Source organism: Dysidea avara, chromosome 10 (assembly GCF_963678975.1).
Source record: "Dysidea avara chromosome 10, odDysAvar1.4, whole genome shotgun sequence".
Classification (NCBI taxonomy): domain Eukaryota; kingdom Metazoa; phylum Porifera; class Demospongiae; order Dictyoceratida; family Dysideidae; genus Dysidea; species Dysidea avara.
Window position 1 is genome coordinate 14392405 of NC_089281.1, and position 18544 is coordinate 14410948.

Here is an 18544-nt window from a genome sequence, read left to right on the forward strand (position 1 = left end):
GTAAACGAGTTGCAAATGACGGAACTCATCGAAGACAATAAGTTTAGTGTCGCTAGACTTAAGCCTAGTTTCCTGCAAGGTGTTATGGACGGTAATTTAGCTGCTGCTCCTGCCGACGAAGATGATAGGAGCTCAAACAGCTCCACTACAGCAGGTGGTGTGAGAGAAACCCCTACCAGACAAGAACTAGCTATAGAAGGAGAATGTCTCGTGAGACAAGGAGAATATAACGAAGCGGTACCGTTACTGGAGAAAGCTATAATGATGGAGAGGGGAAGTGATGGGTTACAAAGTGCACTGTGGAATTTGCTGGGAAAAGCACTTTTTGCTGTTAACAACTTTGAAAACGCTGCCAAATGTCACGCGCATGACTTGGCGGTCTCTCTGCAGATAGCAGACGAGGAGAGCCAAGCTAGGGCCTACTGGAACCTGGGAGCGGTCTACCGAGAGATAGGGGACCTGAAGAAGGCTCTGATATGTTATGAAGGCTACCACTTGTTGTGCGAGAAACTGCAGGGACCTAAGATGCTAGCTAAAGCACACAAGAACCTGGGGAACATCTACCTTACGTTAGGACATATTGCAGTGGTTGTGGAGGGCAAGCTAGACCTGCATGCTCACAAACACTTGATAAAAGCTGTAAGCCATCTACAGAAATATACAGATAGTTTAGATGAAAAGGACAAGTGAGTCACTTGTTAAATGCTATGATCACTATAGTTGCTGTTCACAGTACCTCCTTGGCAAGAGCATATGAAAACTTGGGATATTGTTTTGAGCTGTTGAGAAACTTTGACAAAGCAATAGACTATTATCAAAAGGTAAAAGGAGCTACAGGTCTAAGGCTGTTGTTATTGTTCCTTGCAGTGTCTGAAGGCTGCTGTGGCCATTAAAGACAGATTGTTAGAAGGACAGACATTTTGCTACATTGGTAACTGCCTAAAGGGGACAGTACAGCCTGAGAAAGCTATTGAATGCTATAAGAGGGTAAGCTAGCATCCCACTCGTTGTTTGGATAAGTACATAATTAATATTATTGCTTACCATAATAGAGCCTGGGTATTGCAATGGAGCTAGGTGAAGTACTGGGGGAGGCTACAGTACATAGTAACTTGGCTGCCTCACATGAGATGTTGTGTAGTCTTGACACTGCTCTGGACCACCATAATGAAGTGAGGGACTGATATATTGGCTATGTTGATATAGTATTGCTATAAGATATTCAAATCACATTGAAACTGACAACACAGACTAAGTATGCTTTAAATCACACTGTGCTACTTAGTACAAGCCTTAGGTCCAAGTTTACTTGGTATCATACAATATAGCAGTTGGTCATGAAGTTTGCATTTTTCTGTCCAAAAGTGTCACCACAAACAGAGGCCTTAGCTATTGCCCAAAAAGTATCTTTCAGCAAGTTTTTATGTAATATACTTTATGTACATAAAAATATGCACACCTGACACCATGCCTATGAACCTGGTATCTGGTTCACTGTATCATATCTGTGTGGTTGACTATATCATATTATTTTGATGTGGATGTACAACGGTTCTAAGAGATCTTGCGCGACTACAAAAGCAAGTGAAATCATGTGCACAAGATTTCATCCAATCAAACTATAATTACCATGTGAAGTCTTCTTGTCAGTTGTCATGCAAGATCTATTTGAACCCTGTATCAGCTTTTGGGGGTTCCAGATGTCACGTGATCTCTGAGATCACATGTTTCTGTGTCTACAATGGTTCTAAGAGACCTTGTGTGACAACAAAAACAAGCGAAATCATGTGCACAAGATTTTATCCAATCAAATCAATTCATTTTTGAAGTTCAAACTATAATTACCGCATGTGACGTCTTGTCGTCGTGCAAGGTCTCTTAGAACCGCTGCATTCTGTTTGCACATTTGATGTGAGAAATAACCTACACAACTTGTAGTACAAGTTGTGTAATTATCTTGAAACTGTGTTGTGTAGTATATAGTACTGGCCATATGTTGTTTGTGGTGGTATATAGTGTGGAGGGTGAAAAATAACTGTTGTATGACTATTATATGATGTCAAGAGTAAATAGTTCTTGATGATGTAGTAGCATATTTATTTTTTATGATGGCATTACAGCATATAGCTCAGTGGGAAAATCCCTATAAGAAAAGTTCAGGGAAACTGTTGAATGCAGAAAAAATCCAGGTGGTAACTCATACAGGGTACAAATTCTAATCTTGCTAGTGTCTAGGGAGTCACATTTAGAATTTCCTCTTACATTTATATATCCACAGCATGACTTCTTGTACATCACAAGATACTCCCACTTAGAGAGACCTGCGAAATGTCATTCCCTTATAATAGCTTGCACATCCTGTGTGGGTGATATTATAGTCGATGTGATCACATGGAGCTGTAATTATTATAGCAGCTTATTTAGTTAGTGAAACAATTGTAATAACCATGTTTGTTTGGTAAATGCTAAATAAACTATCAGTTGCATTGTGTTTTCAAACGCATACTTATCCATGGAAACACAAACACTAGTGATAATTGTGGTGTGGATGTATATTGATTTTGTGATGCTTCAAATTGTGGGGACAGAAATTTTTATAGTGATGGTAGTTGTAGTTTAGCTTGCTTCTGAATTTTGCATAGATTGGTGGTCAGTGTATAAGGAGAATACACTCGAACATTAGCATGGTTATTATGTGGTGTGGGAAGTGGGGACTTCCATACGATCCTTATAATGGGATAATGAGTGTGGAAACTTTTTAGTCAATGTGAAACATGGCAGTTAACCCTGTCGGGATATTCAAGAAATTTGAATGAACAATGTCCAGATTGCTTGCCTGCAAGATAACACAGTAGTGATGATCTGTTGCCATGCATGACTGAAGTGTTAATTATGTGAAACACACACCTGACTGCTCACTGTGTATATATTTTATCCCTCTCTTTTTTGACCACATCTTCTAGTTTGGTCAGCTAATATTCTAGTTTGGTCAGATAATCAAACTGCATTTAGACTCATTTATCTTGGATTGAATTTCTTTACAACATGACATGTATTGTTGTTAGCCAGACATTCTGACTGTGTTTATTGGTACAAGTTGTACTGTATCAGTGTGGGCACAATAACAACAAGGACATGATAAACTTCTCACAGACCATAAGTAGACATGTCTTGACTTAGTAAATTAGTGATAGAGTAGAATCTTGTGTTAAACCTCCTAAATGCATAATAACATGTTAGAAGTCTAAGTTTACTGCACACTATACAGTAGCTACAAGAAACAGTTAAAATTTTCTTCATTAAATCAGCATCTAAGGAGCTTTTTCATTACAGTGACTGAGTCCTGTATTAGTTACCAGCAGGCTTGAACTCACCTTCACTACCACCACACAATCATTTCTTGTTGAACTGTAAACAATTTTTCGTCCATTAAGTGAACAGTGAAATTACTTTATGCCAATCGTCACCAACTAAAATAAATTTGCATTTAATTTTAATAAGATGAGCTGTTTCTAACACAAGTTTTTCCAGTACATAATACTACCAACTACAGTTATGGTAGGACACTTTATCTGGTTGATCCTATTACAGTTACAGCATTTGTTAGATAATAACATTATGTCCTTCATTAGCCTTCACACTGCTGTATTGGTGTGCTGTTATACTATCTGCTGTTATTGAAATGTTTGTTCTATTAGAGTGTATTTGAAAGCTGACAATACCTCACAGAAAAAAATGACTTGCAATACCTATCTCGTAATAATTGTCCTTGTCTTGAAAGTCATTTTCCCCTGGGACAACATGTGTACAGTGTTCACAGTTATATTACATAACAGACAATTATTGGTTGTATGTTGTTGCCTAGCACTATTCAGCAGCAAGGGAGGCAGGTTACTTACAGGGACAAGCTCTAGCACTGGCTAATATTGCTAGAGTGCAGGAGATCCAAGGAAATGTACAGGGAGCATGTGAGACTTGGCAAGAGGTGAGTAAGTGTGAGGATAGGAAATTACAGACACATTAAATAACCCACTTTCAACTCTTGTCCCCTAAGCACAATACAGTGGGACCCCTCTTATAAACTTCCAGTATAAGTGTATATAAAACACTTCCATAATAAGGGGTTGGTCTCAACAGGTCTGGTTCCATACATCATCATCTCTGAGGCAATATGTTTTAGCTATTATTTGGTTCATCAATAACCAACATGTATGCGTAGTAATAGTTTGTAGATACAGTGGAACCTCTTCAATAGACAGGGGCCAAATATTTTGGTCGAGGTTTTAAGATTACTGGTGGTGAGACCAGTGGCATGCGAACATGTTGGGACCAACCAATGAACATTGGGATCTTCTTAACTAAGAGTCTGTGTTGTACCATATAGATGTTCTGGGTACAGCACTATAAACTTGCTGCCTCGAGATCCCTTCCTTGTTGACCACTTAAAAACAACCTTCTGTCATCTGCAGGTATAACTGTTCACAAATTAAAAGTTTTACAAATTTTGATTAATGAGGTATTGTTATGATCTTCAATAAGGGAAGCCGTGGTGTTGTTGCTCTACTAAGTCTGTCATTGTTTGTGCTGCAGCTGTTGCTAATTGTGCTAAGAATGCATACTAAATTGGATAGTTGGTTAAATGTAATTTGTAATGGTGTGCATGCACAGCCTATTTATGGGCAGCTATATATTGACAAGTAGCCAGTCAGCTCAAGATGAGACAGCGAGAAAATGTTACTACAAATTTACCACTTGAAATAAAATAGCTATGTAACACTAGCCAGTTTGACTGTTGAGGATGTTATATATAAATATTATTTTTAAGAGAATGTTGTTTAATGAGTTTTAGGTTTAATTAAGGGCTCATTAGTATGGTTAGTTTGTATATACACTAGAGCCAGTGTAATGTAGACACCTTGGATTAAGTGCATAAATTGTTGGTATACAAAACTGTCAACAGCTCACTCACAATGGGCCACTATTACATACACTACACACATTGTTAATCAGACTGATATCCTATCCTACTGATAGGCTGTTATAGTATACAAGGAGATGAAGAGAGATACTGAGGTGATAGATGCACTGGCAAAGATCACTAAACTAAGAGAGAGTCACCCAGGTACAGGACAGCGCCGAGCCAATGCTAAGGGATGGAAGAAGTTCAAGAAACAAGTTAAGAGACGGAGCAGCATCAATGAACCCGTCCATGTGTCCCCATCTCCAATCAATGGTAGTTCTCCTGTGACTACTCCAAGGAGTAATTCATGGGGGAAGAAAGTTCCCTTATCTGTGTCATCTCATGACAAGAAACCTCCTGTTAGCTCACCAACAAAAGAGGCAAAGAGGAACTCTGTAGAGAAGAAAGATAAGAAGCGAGACAATGCCACTTTTTCTAAAGAAGACACCAGCAATATTCCTTTACATCAGCTAGAAACAGAAAAGAGAGAAGATCCTGGTACTCCGATAGACAAGAGGGAAGGCAGTGATACCTCTTCATCCAAGAAAGAAGATAGTATACATCAGTTAAATGGTGTAGGATCATCCACTTCATCACTGGCTGCCCCACAAAGTGGATCACTGGAACCAGACGAGAGACATGCTACTGACCTGAGTGATGAGACATGTGACCCAATTAGTGCTGTACAGTCTACACCGGTTAATGAAGTAGTATTGTCATCAGACAATAGTGCCCAAGATAAGGAGACCGTTTCCCTGCAAGAAGCAGCAGAGATATTAGACACTGCTTCAATTTATAGTAATGATTTCGGTACTTATGAACATCGAGAAGAAATGGCTCGACTATCCAAAATGCTACAAGGGGACCACCTTGACTTGGGACCCACTGACCAGAATGTGATAGAGGATTGGAATGGATGGAGACTTGCTCCAAAGGAGAACATGTAAGTAAAGTCTTGTGAATGTACTATTGTAGGGCAACCTCATGTGTGCATGTGGTCAACAGTGATAGACCTGGTCTATTTTTCTCTGTAGAATTGCGGAGACTAAAGAATCTGGCCTGATCTAAGATGGACCATTCAAACCATGAGTGTGTGTGTGTTATGTAGTGTATACATATTGTATATAGGTATATAGGCAGCAGCAACAGTGTGAGTGTACAGCATGTCAATGTGATCACATTTCATGTGTAACCATATTATTCCATTTCATTTATACAAACATACAAACAAGGTTACATAAAATATAACTATAATTAACGTAACAATTACTACACTACACATGTATAAAATTACAGACTACAACACTACAATACACAATACAATATAGATAGGGTGGCATTATTCAAAGCATCTACTCATGTCGATGTGATGGCAGTGGTAGGGTACCAGGCGGGGATGGACTATCAGGATAATCTGAAGTGACACTCATCAGTCTCTTGGTTGACTCTGTCCGTCCTCTGGTCATGTGAGTTGGTGGTGCAGGGTAATGATTAAAGCCATTCATGTAATGATTCTGTTCAGGTTTGGTTGTCATAGTAACAGGGGAATCAAAAGGATCTCCTTCTATGTCTTCCTTTGATGGAGTTGTAGAGTTTACTGCAGATTCTTTAGGGGAGTGTGACTTCTTAACAAAATAGGCCGTTAAAAAGACAATCACAGCAATGACAAAACCAAGTGCTATCCCACCAAATGCAACTCCTACAACAATAGGCAAATTATTATCATTATCTGTCTTCTCATCGCTACAATCATTCAAAGTTTCCTGGACAACAGGTGGAGTAGAATGCACAAAGACAGTTTTGTAATGAGTGATAATACTTGGAGCTGCACTGCTTGTAGTTGTAGTAGAGGGTGTTGGTGGGCAGGTAACATGACTGTTTGATATCTCATTTGTACAAGACTGGCCATCCCAATTGCAGTAGATATCATCTCCACATTCAGAACATGTCTTGTGTTCATGACACTTTCCCAACTGAATAACAGCAACATTATTTGCTGAAGTGACATAACAATACTTGATACCATCTTTTTCATGAAGGACTAGTTTGTCTACAGGCTCACCAGATGGTATAGTATATAGCAGTGTATTGGTGACATCTATAACAGCCTTCACTACACCATTGCTCAGTCCTATATACAATACCTCAACACTACTAGTGTTTGCCTGTGGGACCAAGTCAACTGTCATTGCTGTAATACGAGTACCATCCTCAATATGTATGGGCTGTATGCTGGACTGGGTCACTGGGTCTTCCATTAGCAAGTAATTCTGTGCATCGTCAGTGTCTCTCTGGTTAGCTCCCTCTCCAGGGCAATCGAAAGGAGTTGGGTTAGAAATAGTGCTCCAATCCTGATTCCCAGAATCACTGAACAAATAATCTCCTTTGAACACTCTACTTAGGCTATTGTCAGTGTCATCAAATCTAAAAGTACATACAGCAGAACTGTTAGGACCATTAGACGGAGTACTAAATATTCCGTATAGTATTGGAGAGGAGCCTTCAGTGGTCAAGTGTGTTGCTACCAGTTCATTGTATTCGAATGGGTGACGATTTTTACTGTTCTTTGGTACACTGCATAATATTCTTGCTTTAACAAATGTGGAGAAGACAGCGGTTGCTTGAGTGGCACTATCACTCCCCAGGCCTCTATCACTCTTGCAGACACGACCTACTCTGGTATACATCCTCCTATCAGCCTCAAACGCCTCTTCTCTCCAAAAGAAATAAACATACTGGTCCACCTCGTACAATGAGATGAAGACAGGATTGAACAGCCATCTCCAAGTTGGGGATATCTGTGTGTGTAGTGTGAACTTGGTACCCATGAATGGGTTGGGGAACTTAGCTATAGCTTGCAATCCGTTCTTGTCATTAAAAGTTGAGCCAGTGTAGAAATGGTTCTCTTTAGTCAGTGTGTAGACATTATTGAAGCGTCTGTCATAGGGTGAATAGCCATCTTTGATATCAGATGAAGTGTTTACACAATGAGAGATGTTGTTTGCATCACAGAGCTGGCATTGTGGGGAGAAGCTAAATGTTGAGCAGATAAACAAAACAGTTTTGTTAACAAGGGGTAGGTATTCCGGTCTAGAAGTAACATTATCATCATCCTGCAGGTTAGTTATCAACATAGTTAAGATATAGTTGCCACATTCGGGCTGTTTGAAGTTTTCACATTTGTCAACCATTTCGCCCCTCGCAGACCGGTTCACCGACTGGCGCGGGATCAAGTCCAAGTTGAAGTGAACCAGCTTATCTTCCAAGCCCAAGTAGACGCTGTCTCCATCAACGACCAGACGATCTGGAAATGTCACGTTGCAGCTAGTTACGAGCCCCGACTGGTTACAAGGCAGCTCTCCCGCCCTCACCAAACCTGCACAAGCTGCAACTACAAATAATAGCGAGACAACAACCATGTCAGCCTGTACTAAGCCACTGTCAGCTACAAGCCCGTACCAGATAAACAAACTCTACTAGCTATATTAACATTTATGCTGCGTGGACTGCAATAAAAAGCTACAAGAAGCCAACTGGGTGCAAGTCATAACGAATTAATTGCAGGCAATAAACAAAAGAAGACGTCACCAAGTAGATATGTTAATGACAGAAGGTATGTAGGCATGAATTGACTTACCTCATTACCCATTTCACGCCATGTTGCTCACCGCGTACCTTCTCAGCGCGCATTTCTTCTTGCTATCGCATTAAAACATTAGAATATCCTGAACAGCTGAGTGAAGTGGTCCCAGTGGTCCTAAAGCTGAGATGTTCAGATTAGCTGTGCGAATATCCAGACATAGACAGGTGTGTGTTTAGATTTCGTGAATATAACTGTTTATTTCATGTCGGAGTGTCATTTGTTATGATTCCAAATAGATAGCACCACTATACCGTTTTGCATCTGTTATTACTAGTAAGTTACTCTATCACTATAGTAGGTGTTGTTATTGTATATTATTAGGAGTGAGGCCTGCCACATGTCAACCCTGGACTGGTTTCCACAATGTGCAGGCTAGCAGTGTTATGGTTGCTAAGCGGTACATCTCTATGTCACACAGTTGGGGTATGTGTTTTTATAGCGATGATAAACAGGAAGGCGGCACAGTGCTAGAAATAACAGTTGGCTATTCTTCAGCCAATTTCATCTTTTGGCCGACCAAAATTAATTTTGGATGGGCATTACCATTATTATGTTGTCCAAAATAGCCAACCAGTTTATAATCTTTATTTCTAGCACTCCTGCATCAGGTTAAGGCTGTTTTCAGCTGTGTCTTATTCAATCTATGTAATATTCCCCTGTTTATAGCTGGGTACTCCAGTGAGAGTAAAGTGTTTTGCTCAAGGAAAACATTAGCAATCATCACCAGGGCATTTGAACTGTGTACCTACAATTATCAGGTCAATGTAATACTGCTGTTGTGTACACACAAGTCATGTGAGAGTTACACAAGGTTTCTATACCTTTAGCAGGACTATGTTAATTACCTAGTCTAGCATGCTCACACAAGTGATATTGTGTTGGCTAAATTGATTAGGAACAAACCCTTGTGAGGTTTGTTTATAACTAGTATGTGTGTTGTGAATGGTGTGAAGCCTATTTGAGTTGGGGCACTGCAGTGGGTTGAATGTCATTCTATAGCTGTGGTATAAGGCTGCAGTGCCTGGTTATCTTATGTAATATACCTCTTGTAGGTAATGAATATGTTGTGTTGAAGACGCCAAGCTTTGCCGAGTCAATTAGTGAAGGAGACGTGAAGTGGCAAAAAGGTAGTTTGATTGCTATGACTCTCTTAAAGTATAACACACATGTTTATTATAATGAAGTGTTTGTCTTTGTGTACCGGGCACCTCCCTAAATGGTAATCTCAAATCAGACCAGGACGTACACACAACACCTCTGAATAAAGGACAACAACTTAGTTTAAATTGTAAGACAATTATTATCACTGTACAAAGATGGCTTATCTTGAAGTTATTAAACTGGCCTCCAGCTACTATATATTAGACCACTTGTTTTCAAGCTACCTGTAGGCCTCACACATTTGATAGCTTGTAATAGTAGCCATCACAAATAAGGTATAGTATTTTTTTCGTCATTGTTTGATTGTGTATATACCAGTTTGGCTTCACTAATTTGTGTACACTTAGTTCACAATGTGTTGGCTCACTAGTCCCAACCCTTCACTGCAATCCTGTCATAACTACTGTGTAATGGAGCCTGTACCACTGTCTCTATGTATGGAGCCTTAATGGTTTATTTAGGGAAAGAGGTTTCCACCTCTGTAGCAAAGATTAGCTACAATGGGTTGCCCCAAAGATAGACAGGTGTCTATTGTATTTCTTTATTGCCTTGTTGCATATTAGATGTTGGAGATACTGTCCAAGTGGATGAAGATGTGGCTGAAATTGAGACAGACAAGGTAGCCATCATTTTGTACCCCTGGCATTGGCCATCTGTTGTGTACAGTGTATATTAGTCATTGTCAGTTAGTAACTTTCATTAGTCAGTTTCCTTTAATGTGACACTGTTCACTTCATTGATTTGTATTGACCACTTCCATATATAGTAAATTAAAGAATGATAATTGTTTTGGATAAAATTATTGTGTTTCTAGAGTTGTTTGTGAACTCTCTTCGAGCAAGGATTCATAATATAAGTGTGTCTAGCTAGTTACCAGGATAGCCTGTACAAACATGGTGTGTTAAATTTGCCTTTGATCAAATTAATATCTCTTAAAGAACTGTTGATAACATCAATCCTTTATGCTGAGGTGTGACTTAGCACAGTGTTTTTGTTGAATGTATTTCAGTTGGATACTCTCAGCCATAACAAATGTTATGAACTTGATTTTGATAGCATGAACTGAGTTAATAGTACATAACCCTGTCCTTGTAGCAGTGATATCACATGCTGACATGAGACCCAGAGTACATTATAGTGTAACAGTTAGGTGGCTGTACATTATGTTATTTGCTTATTATATTTCAACATAGTTCTGTTGAGAATGAGTAAGAATGTTGAAAGCTTTTTTCCCAGTCAAAAGATCAGTGCGGGTTTCCTATTAGTTTTATGGTGTTATTGAAGAAGTCGTGGTTGTGTGCAATAGTGAAGTCTTGTATGCTTGTGGGATTCAGTTTCGCTATTGTTATTTGTTATTACAGACAGCTATTCCAGTGCCTTCCCCAGTTACTGGTGTTATCGAGGAGTTGCTTGTGCCTGACGGAGAGACAGTGGTTGCTGGGACAGAGCTCTGCAAAATAAAAATTACTGGTAGGTCCGTTGTTAAGGGAACACCTTTACTACCGGTAGTAGCCAATGATGGCTTTACAGCCTTATACAAGGTCACTTTGTGGGTATTCTTGTACGAGTATTATTCTCAAGTACAAATGGCTGCTGTTGTCATACATGTTAAATGTTTTAGTGTGGCCTGTGCTCTTAGTTACCAATAGCTTCTGTTATATGGCAAGTGAAATTGTAACTGTTTTAATGGCCATTTTGTTGTTATGTCATCAGACAAGGTTGATGCCACTCCTGCTGCTAAGGATGCACCACCAGTTGCCACAGAAACACCGCCTGTTGCTACAGTAACAGCTACACCAGTGCAGCAGCAAGCAACAGGGACCACTGACATGTCTGGACCACCGCCAGTGTCCATGCCTTCCATACCTCCTTTACCAAGTAAGTTATGCTACTGGTTAACCTGTATTCCTGATATCTGTATCCTATAGGAGACCTGTTAGATATTATAATTCATCATGTAATGACTTGTTTTCCTGTATCAGGCATTAATATTTCCTTTTAAAAGAAGTTGCACTAAAGTTTTGAGCTATTATATTTCAAAGAAGTAGTAAACTGTATCCTGCCTAACGTTTTTTATCCTGTTTACAGCTCAGCCAATGGGACATGCTCCAGCTGCCCCAACGCCACCTGCTGGACCAGTTAAACCTGTTGTAGGTGGCATGGCAACAAGAGAAGAACATAGGGTAGGAGGAAGAAAGAATTAAGACACACTTTAATGGCTATTGACTTTAGGTGAAGATGTCTAGGATGCGCCAGAGAATTGCTGAGCGGCTGAAAGATGCACAGAACACAAACGCCATGTTGACAACTTTTAATGAAGTGGACATGAGGTATGGCTCTATGTCCATTCGGTATTGACATAAGAGCTTGGTATAACTAAAGGTTTGTGTGTATATCCTGAACCCTTGATTGTGTAAAGTATGAAAAAGAGTTAGTTATGATTAGGAAAAGAGTTTAGCATGTAAGGTAGAAAGGTTCATACTCAGCTACTGTGAATACACAGTTTAGTTATAACCATCTGACTATCTTATATATTGTAACTGTGTATTTGATATTCAGGATCACAGTTTGCAAGAAAGTTTGGTCCATGTCACTGCAATAGAGAGGTTTAATATGCAAAACTGTAAGAAACCAGACCTTTTGGGGCCAGTGTCCTTATAGACTTTTATGATTGTATCCTCCTGTTAAGAGGGTTTGATCATTAATTATTAGAGAGCTTAGACATGAAGTAGTTAGTTACCTTGTAATGATATCACTGATTATGATTCCTTATGGGAAAGAAGGCAGTACACCTGGCAGCATCAAGGCCAAAGATTTGTAGCATTTATTAATTACATTACATGTATTTGGTAAATCATTTAGTAGAAATACGTTGACTGGTTACAAAATACATGTAAACCATCAGTTAAAACTCTGTCATACTGCCCACTGTATATTTGCCACTACACTTAATGTCATGGTCTCAATCCATTATGGAGAGTAAGCTTGTTTGAATTTTGTGTCAAACATGTATACGGCTGGCCATATTCTGGCCAATATCAGCATTTGGTCAACCAAAATTCATTGTGCTCAAACAAATGTTGGGCAAGCCATTAATAAACACCTTTGAAAGAAATGACTGACGTAATTTCTTATAAGGCTGATCAATAGTACACCAGACAGCTAAATAGCAACTAGCACAAGAAATGAATTAAGTCAGTCAAAAGGTGTGAGGCTAGCAACAAACATACATTGAAGTGACAATTACTACCTGTTGTTGTTGTTACAGTGCAGTTATTGAGATGAGACAGAAGCATAAAGAGACATTTCTTAAGAAGCATGGAGTGAAGCTTGGCTTTATGTCACCATTTGTGAAAGCGGCTTGTTTTGCTCTTCAAGATCAGCCAATTGTTAATGCAGGTAAGTGTTCAGATGTTTCTGCGCTATGACATGGACATCTCTCTACATGGGATATTTTAGGAGTGAATTTTTGTCACCCATTTTTGGTGCAATTTAGAGCTTTTCTTATCTCAGAGGTATGGAACCAGACCTGGGGCCATCTTGATATGGAGTTTTTTATTGAGTCCTCAATTTAAAGAGTTTGTGAGGGGATGTTTCACTGCACCTAAATATCATGTACATGAGTGTCAGATTACTATGTCGAGTGTCCAGCGTACCTCACTAAGTAGGTGATCAATTGAACCTGTTCCTGGTACTGATATATGGATAGATGTTATTGTCACTTCAGCTACATACTTAGCACTACGTGACCATGAAATTTTATCCCACTGAATATTCTTGCAATAATCAGCAGCTACAAGCTTGAGATAGGGAGACGGGCAATTTGTACTTCTAATGCATATTTAAAATTGTCCAAACACAACAGTTGTGTCAAATGTGCATATACTGCATGCTAAGATTTTTCTCATGTTGCTCAACCGTAAACAAAGTGATAAGAAGATGAACAGTAGTACAATTCTTAGGATCGTGCTTTTTTTACAAGTACAGATAAAAGAAGACATGACTCCAACAAACCCATAGTTTCCTTTTAATCTTTTTCCAGTTTATGATGCCAGAAAGCTTTATTAATCTATTTACTATATAGACATTGCTACAGGACTGTCAAGCAAAAATGTGCTAAATTTTATTATATATATATATATAACAAGTTCACAAAGTGACTTCCTGTGTTATACATTATGAAATCATTTTACACACATATACACTGTACTCATAGAAAACTTGAATGCTACAAGTACAAAAAATAAGGTCGTAATACCAGCCCAAAGTGCCTATGGGCACTGTGATATCAACACAGACGGTATCCAAGGTGACAAGGTGTCCCATAGGTTGCAGTAATGCTTGCAGTATTTATGATCAGTTAACCCATTTGGGCAGCAGTTGAGCCATCAGGGCAGCAATGTGTGGTATGAAATGGTTTATTAGTGATGTCTAATGGCATCAGCGTTGATGTGGCCATGAGGTATGCTGTGTCATGAGGACAATTTGTACTTTCCCATGATGTAACGTAATGTAATGTTCTCTAGTGATTGATGGAAGTGACATAGTGTACAGGGACTATGTGGATATCAGCTGTGCAGTGGCCACTCCAAAAGTGAGCATTGTGTGTGTGTGTGTGTGTATGTGTGTATGTGTGTGTGTGTGTGTGTGTGTGCTGGTGTAGCAGAGGTAGCATAGCCAAGTGGCTAGAGCACCAGCCTGGTAATCGAAAAGTTCCAGGATCGATGCCCAGTTAGGGTGTTGTGTTGCTTCCTTACACTTTTAAACTTTACTCACATTGCTCCAGTCTGTCCAGTTGTATATTGGTGGCCTGGTGGCAACTGGGGAAGCAGCCCACCCAGCTGTAACATTAACGAGTACCTGGTGTTTACTGGGGGAAGCATGCTGAACTGTCCTTGTCTTGCTTAGCAGTGTTGGGGTCGTTGTGGAATGTCAGATTCTGTGGCCTCTCTCCTACCTGGACAGTACTCCTGTGGGTTACTAGTCATGCCCCAGGAGGATTTTCCTGCAAGTGGCTGAGTAGTGCACAGGTATCCCAGCTGGGTGGGCAATAGCTGTGTTTTGCATGCCTGCCAGAGGCTTTGCTTTTGCTTTGTCTGTTGGTGCATTTGTGTGTTTGTTTGTATCTGGTGTATAATTATAGTATGTACATGTGTAACTACGCAGCATAAGATGTCATCATTATACAGGTTGTTTATTCACTCATTCATATATTCATATATCCACTTTAGGGCTTAGTAGTTCCAGTGCTGAGAAATGTGGAGACAATGAGTTTTGCTGACATTGAGAAGGAATTGAATTCACTAGCTGCTAAGGTATATATATATGTTATGGGCTCCTCCTATATGAGCAGTTCAGGTAGCACTGTTGTGTGTCCCTCTAATGAGACAATTGCCCTGACCCTAGCCATGATATCTAATAAACATCATGAATAATGTTTAAGCTATTTTGGTCTATAGTAAATTCACAATACCCAGCGGATGTTTTTCTATACTTGTATGTAAGACTATTTGCTAAATTTCCTGTTTTTGTTTTTTTCCCCTCAAAATCATACAGACGTGGTTTTAGTGTGCTGTATGTGTTAAACCATAATATTACATCCTAGTAGTTAATGGTGTATACAAACAGGTACCTTACATGTGTTTAAGCCTACATAGTGAGTAGGTATGTACCTGCTCGAGGTATGTGTGTGGGGCAAGCAATGAGTGAGGGCAACATCCCCCAAATGGGTGTATAAACACTGCTATTATAGACTCCTCCAAGTTAAAGACACAATGCACAACATACTCGGTTGGTTTTTGGATGGTTTAGAATGTTTGCTCTCACTTTCCTCATAAAACATTGCAAACCTGAAGTGTTAGCAACTTTTGAGACCATGCACACATGGTCTATACATGCAAGTCTGCTGCTCTGTGAGTATAAACATCACCATTTTGCTAGCAGTGCACTTTTCACTGTGTTGACTGCTGCACTTCACAGATGCACTGCAACTATATTATTCTTTTACGTTATTATCACATGAGGGATTAGAGCATAAACAAAATCATGAATTTAGCTGTGTCTGCTAGTACTATAGTGTCTACACTGTATATTATTTTTATTCACCATCTATGTAGACTACTGTCATTGTATATATGTGTACTAGTTATGGCGTCAATAAGCCACAACATGCAGCCCCACACTTAACAAAAGTATAGGCCTCAGCAGCAGTCGTTACTGAATTTGGTGTACTACTCTCTAGTACATACACAGTCAACTACAAATGCACACACTATGATCTTATGCATACTAAACCTTGAAATATAAAAACCCCAGTCAAAATCCCACCAACGATTTGTAGTACATTTCAGTCAACTACTCTAATAACAACTCTAACAGGCTAGGGAGGGAACATTAGCCATTGAAGAAATGGATGGTGGCACATTCACAGTATCCAATGGAGGAGTTTACGGGTCAATGTTTGGGACACCTATCATCAACCCACCCCAGTCAGCCATATTGGGCATGCACGCCACCGCAGACAGGCCAGTAGCCATTAATGGGAAGGTAGGTGATGTAGTTTACATGTTAAAATTAATGTTGTTACCATGATTATGTTAGGTTGAGATACGGCCAATGATGTACATTGCTCTAACATACGACCACAGGCTAATTGACGGAAGAGACGCAGTAACTTTTCTTAAGAAGATCAAGTCAGCAGTAGAAGATCCTAGAGTTATACTGATTGACGTTTAAAGTTCCTCGTATCAATTTTATTTAAATAGTACAGATAAAATTTTTGATTGTGGGTTCATAATTACTATACGGAAATTCATTTCGTGACTTGCAAAGGAATAGATAGTAATAGTAGTTACGAATGGACGAAATTCGGCAAGTCGGTCCACAGGTGGATGATGTTATTACTATTCCTTTGAAAACTCTGAAGTTAAGAGGCGCCTGCTACGAGTCGAAGAGTTCAAACGACATTACGTTAGAATACGATAGAAAGTCTCACAACTGTGTACAGCTGAATGTAGAAATAGAGGGACAACACGGAGAACCTAAAGGAACATTTTCTTTAAATAGAATATCTGGTGAAACGCTGTTCCTTCACACAGTCAATGGTTCCCTTGACGACATGGTGGTAAAGTTACTGTTGGAGACCACAAGCAAGGTTGAAGTGGCCAGTAATGACAAGGTGGAGCACATAAGGTGTGGTATGATAGTGGTGACGGCCGATGTTAAAGAGACCGGGAATATTAGAGAAGTACTAATGGGCTTGCCTAGCAAGAGTTTGATGCAGGCTAACAGCAAATTAAAACTTCAGGAAGGTATTCCTCAGTGGTCATCACATTTGCCATGGTGGTTATACTCCAAGAGGTTACGCACATTCATTCAGCAACTCCTAATATTGCATACCATTTTTAATACCATCTGGGCTTTGTGGCAACTATACCGTCATGTGGACTTCATCCAGGCTTACCTGGAGCCTTACATAATTTTGTTACAAGAAATTTGTCATGTGTATCTCTCTGTTGTGATGGACTTTGCTGATGATGCTCTGGAGATATTCACTGATCTATGGTGGAAGTTTTTGTCTCCCTTTAAGGTTCTTCTAGGACCACTGATCACACCACTATACAACTCACTGTGGTACCTAGCACCATTGCTCTATAAGCTAGTGAGTCCTATAGTTGGGCTGGTCAACAGTGCCATCTACCTTGTTACATTAACAGGATGGTTGATATGGTACCTGGCCACCACCTTGTTACGTCCCATACTGCTACTGATAACTACCATTGTTCGTCCCATAGTATGGCTGTTCTGGGTTATTGTTATGTATGTGATACGTCCTCTGTTTGATGTCATTCAGCGTATCCTGGGACTGACAAAAGGTGGTATTGACCCTGTGAAGGCTCTAGTTAAAACTGTACTATTGAATGGTTTCAAGTCAGTCTATAATCTGTTAAAGTGGACAACCTGGTTTGGTAAAACTTACCACCATAAACATCACAAATCTAATGAAGAGCACAAAAAACATCATGGATCTAATGAAGAACACAAACCTTCCCTCAGGAAAAGAAACACAACTCTCTTTTAGAATAATCTCATTCATGTACATATGTAAAAATTATTTTGTAATACTATGCATACATGGTACATCCATTATGAAGCTTGTGTTTTCAGCATCTCATAGATCTTGCCTTTTATCCACTCCTTGTTGTGAGGCTCATATGCATTCTTGGATTTCTGAAAACTGAACAAAACACAACAGGTAAGACTTAAAATGATACGTTGGGCACCAGAATATGCACAACACCTTGAACCACTGTTTGAGTGAACAGAGTAAGGTGGTCATTTCAATACTGCAAGTTTGATATATATGAGTTATACAGTTAGGACTTGCATTGTCTGATTTATGTTCATGGGCCCGACTGACACAATTTTTTTCTTTACAATAAGTGGAATTAAAAATACCACTAGAAACACAAGCATTGTATTTTTCCAATGCATCTAACTGCAAATATCTCAGAAACTCACTATGATTACAAATGAGTTGTGGTTTTATCGAGACCACACCCCTTATTTGTATTTCTTGTCCTGATTTGTTAATTTTTAAAATTTACACCCCAGCCTATACATACACTCAAGATTTTTGCCCAATCTGGCCTTATTTCTGTGCAAAAAAAAAAAAAAAAAAAAATCATAATTTTTTATTTTACATGACTACTTCATTAGAGTATCTTGATTTCTAGCAACACTGGTGGTAAAAAGGATTTAGCCTACAGGATTGTGTACAC

The 18544-nt window shown here is 39.3% G+C and overlaps 4 protein-coding genes across 6 annotated transcripts; 3 read left to right on the top strand and 1 right to left on the bottom strand.

The window, feature by feature from the left end:
- The first annotated feature begins 15 nt into the window (after window positions 1-15).
- LOC136267967 (UDP-N-acetylglucosamine--peptide N-acetylglucosaminyltransferase 110 kDa subunit-like) lies at window positions 16-6170 on the top strand. Its single transcript, XM_066063189.1, has 7 exons — window positions 16-686; window positions 734-821; window positions 868-987; window positions 1053-1172; window positions 3866-3985; window positions 5035-5903; window positions 5995-6170. Exons 1-7 carry the CDS (start codon window positions 16-18, stop codon window positions 6026-6028), a joined length of 2022 nt encoding a protein of 673 aa, XP_065919261.1. The 3' UTR covers window positions 6029-6170.
- LOC136267966 (semaphorin-5B-like) lies at window positions 6127-8692 on the bottom strand. Of its 2 annotated transcripts, XM_066063188.1 has the most exons (2): window positions 8598-8692; window positions 6127-8351 (listed from the first exon to the last, which is right to left on the bottom strand). In XM_066063188.1, exon 2 carries the CDS (start codon window positions 8149-8151, stop codon window positions 6313-6315), a length of 1839 nt encoding a protein of 612 aa, XP_065919260.1. In that variant the 5' UTR covers window positions 8152-8351; window positions 8598-8692; the 3' UTR covers window positions 6127-6312. The 2 variants fall into 2 exon arrangements, with proteins under 2 accessions (XP_065919260.1, XP_065919259.1); XM_066063187.1 differs by lacking the exon at window positions 8598-8692 and having other exon boundaries at window positions 6127-8559.
- LOC136267970 (dihydrolipoyllysine-residue succinyltransferase component of 2-oxoglutarate dehydrogenase complex, mitochondrial-like) lies at window positions 7933-16539 on the top strand. Of its 2 annotated transcripts, XM_066063194.1 has the most exons (16): window positions 7933-8079; window positions 8166-8573; window positions 8644-8767; window positions 8840-8876; window positions 8925-9026; window positions 9656-9730; window positions 10328-10383; window positions 11126-11234; window positions 11478-11642; window positions 11853-11947; window positions 11997-12094; window positions 13033-13163; window positions 14291-14358; window positions 14996-15079; window positions 16143-16310; window positions 16365-16539. In XM_066063194.1, the coding sequence occupies exons 3-16, from the start codon at window positions 8729-8731 to the stop codon at window positions 16497-16499; spliced, it is 1362 nt and encodes a 453-aa protein (XP_065919266.1). In that variant the 5' UTR covers window positions 7933-8079; window positions 8166-8573; window positions 8644-8728; the 3' UTR covers window positions 16500-16539. The 2 variants fall into 2 exon arrangements, with proteins under 2 accessions (XP_065919266.1, XP_065919265.1); XM_066063193.1 differs by having other exon boundaries at window positions 8166-8767.
- On the top strand, window positions 16540-17957 carry LOC136267971 (uncharacterized). The gene has a single exon (XM_066063195.1). It carries the CDS (start codon window positions 16621-16623, stop codon window positions 17842-17844), a length of 1224 nt encoding a protein of 407 aa, XP_065919267.1. The 5' UTR covers window positions 16540-16620; the 3' UTR covers window positions 17845-17957.
- The last annotated feature ends 587 nt before the right edge of the window (window positions 17958-18544 follow it).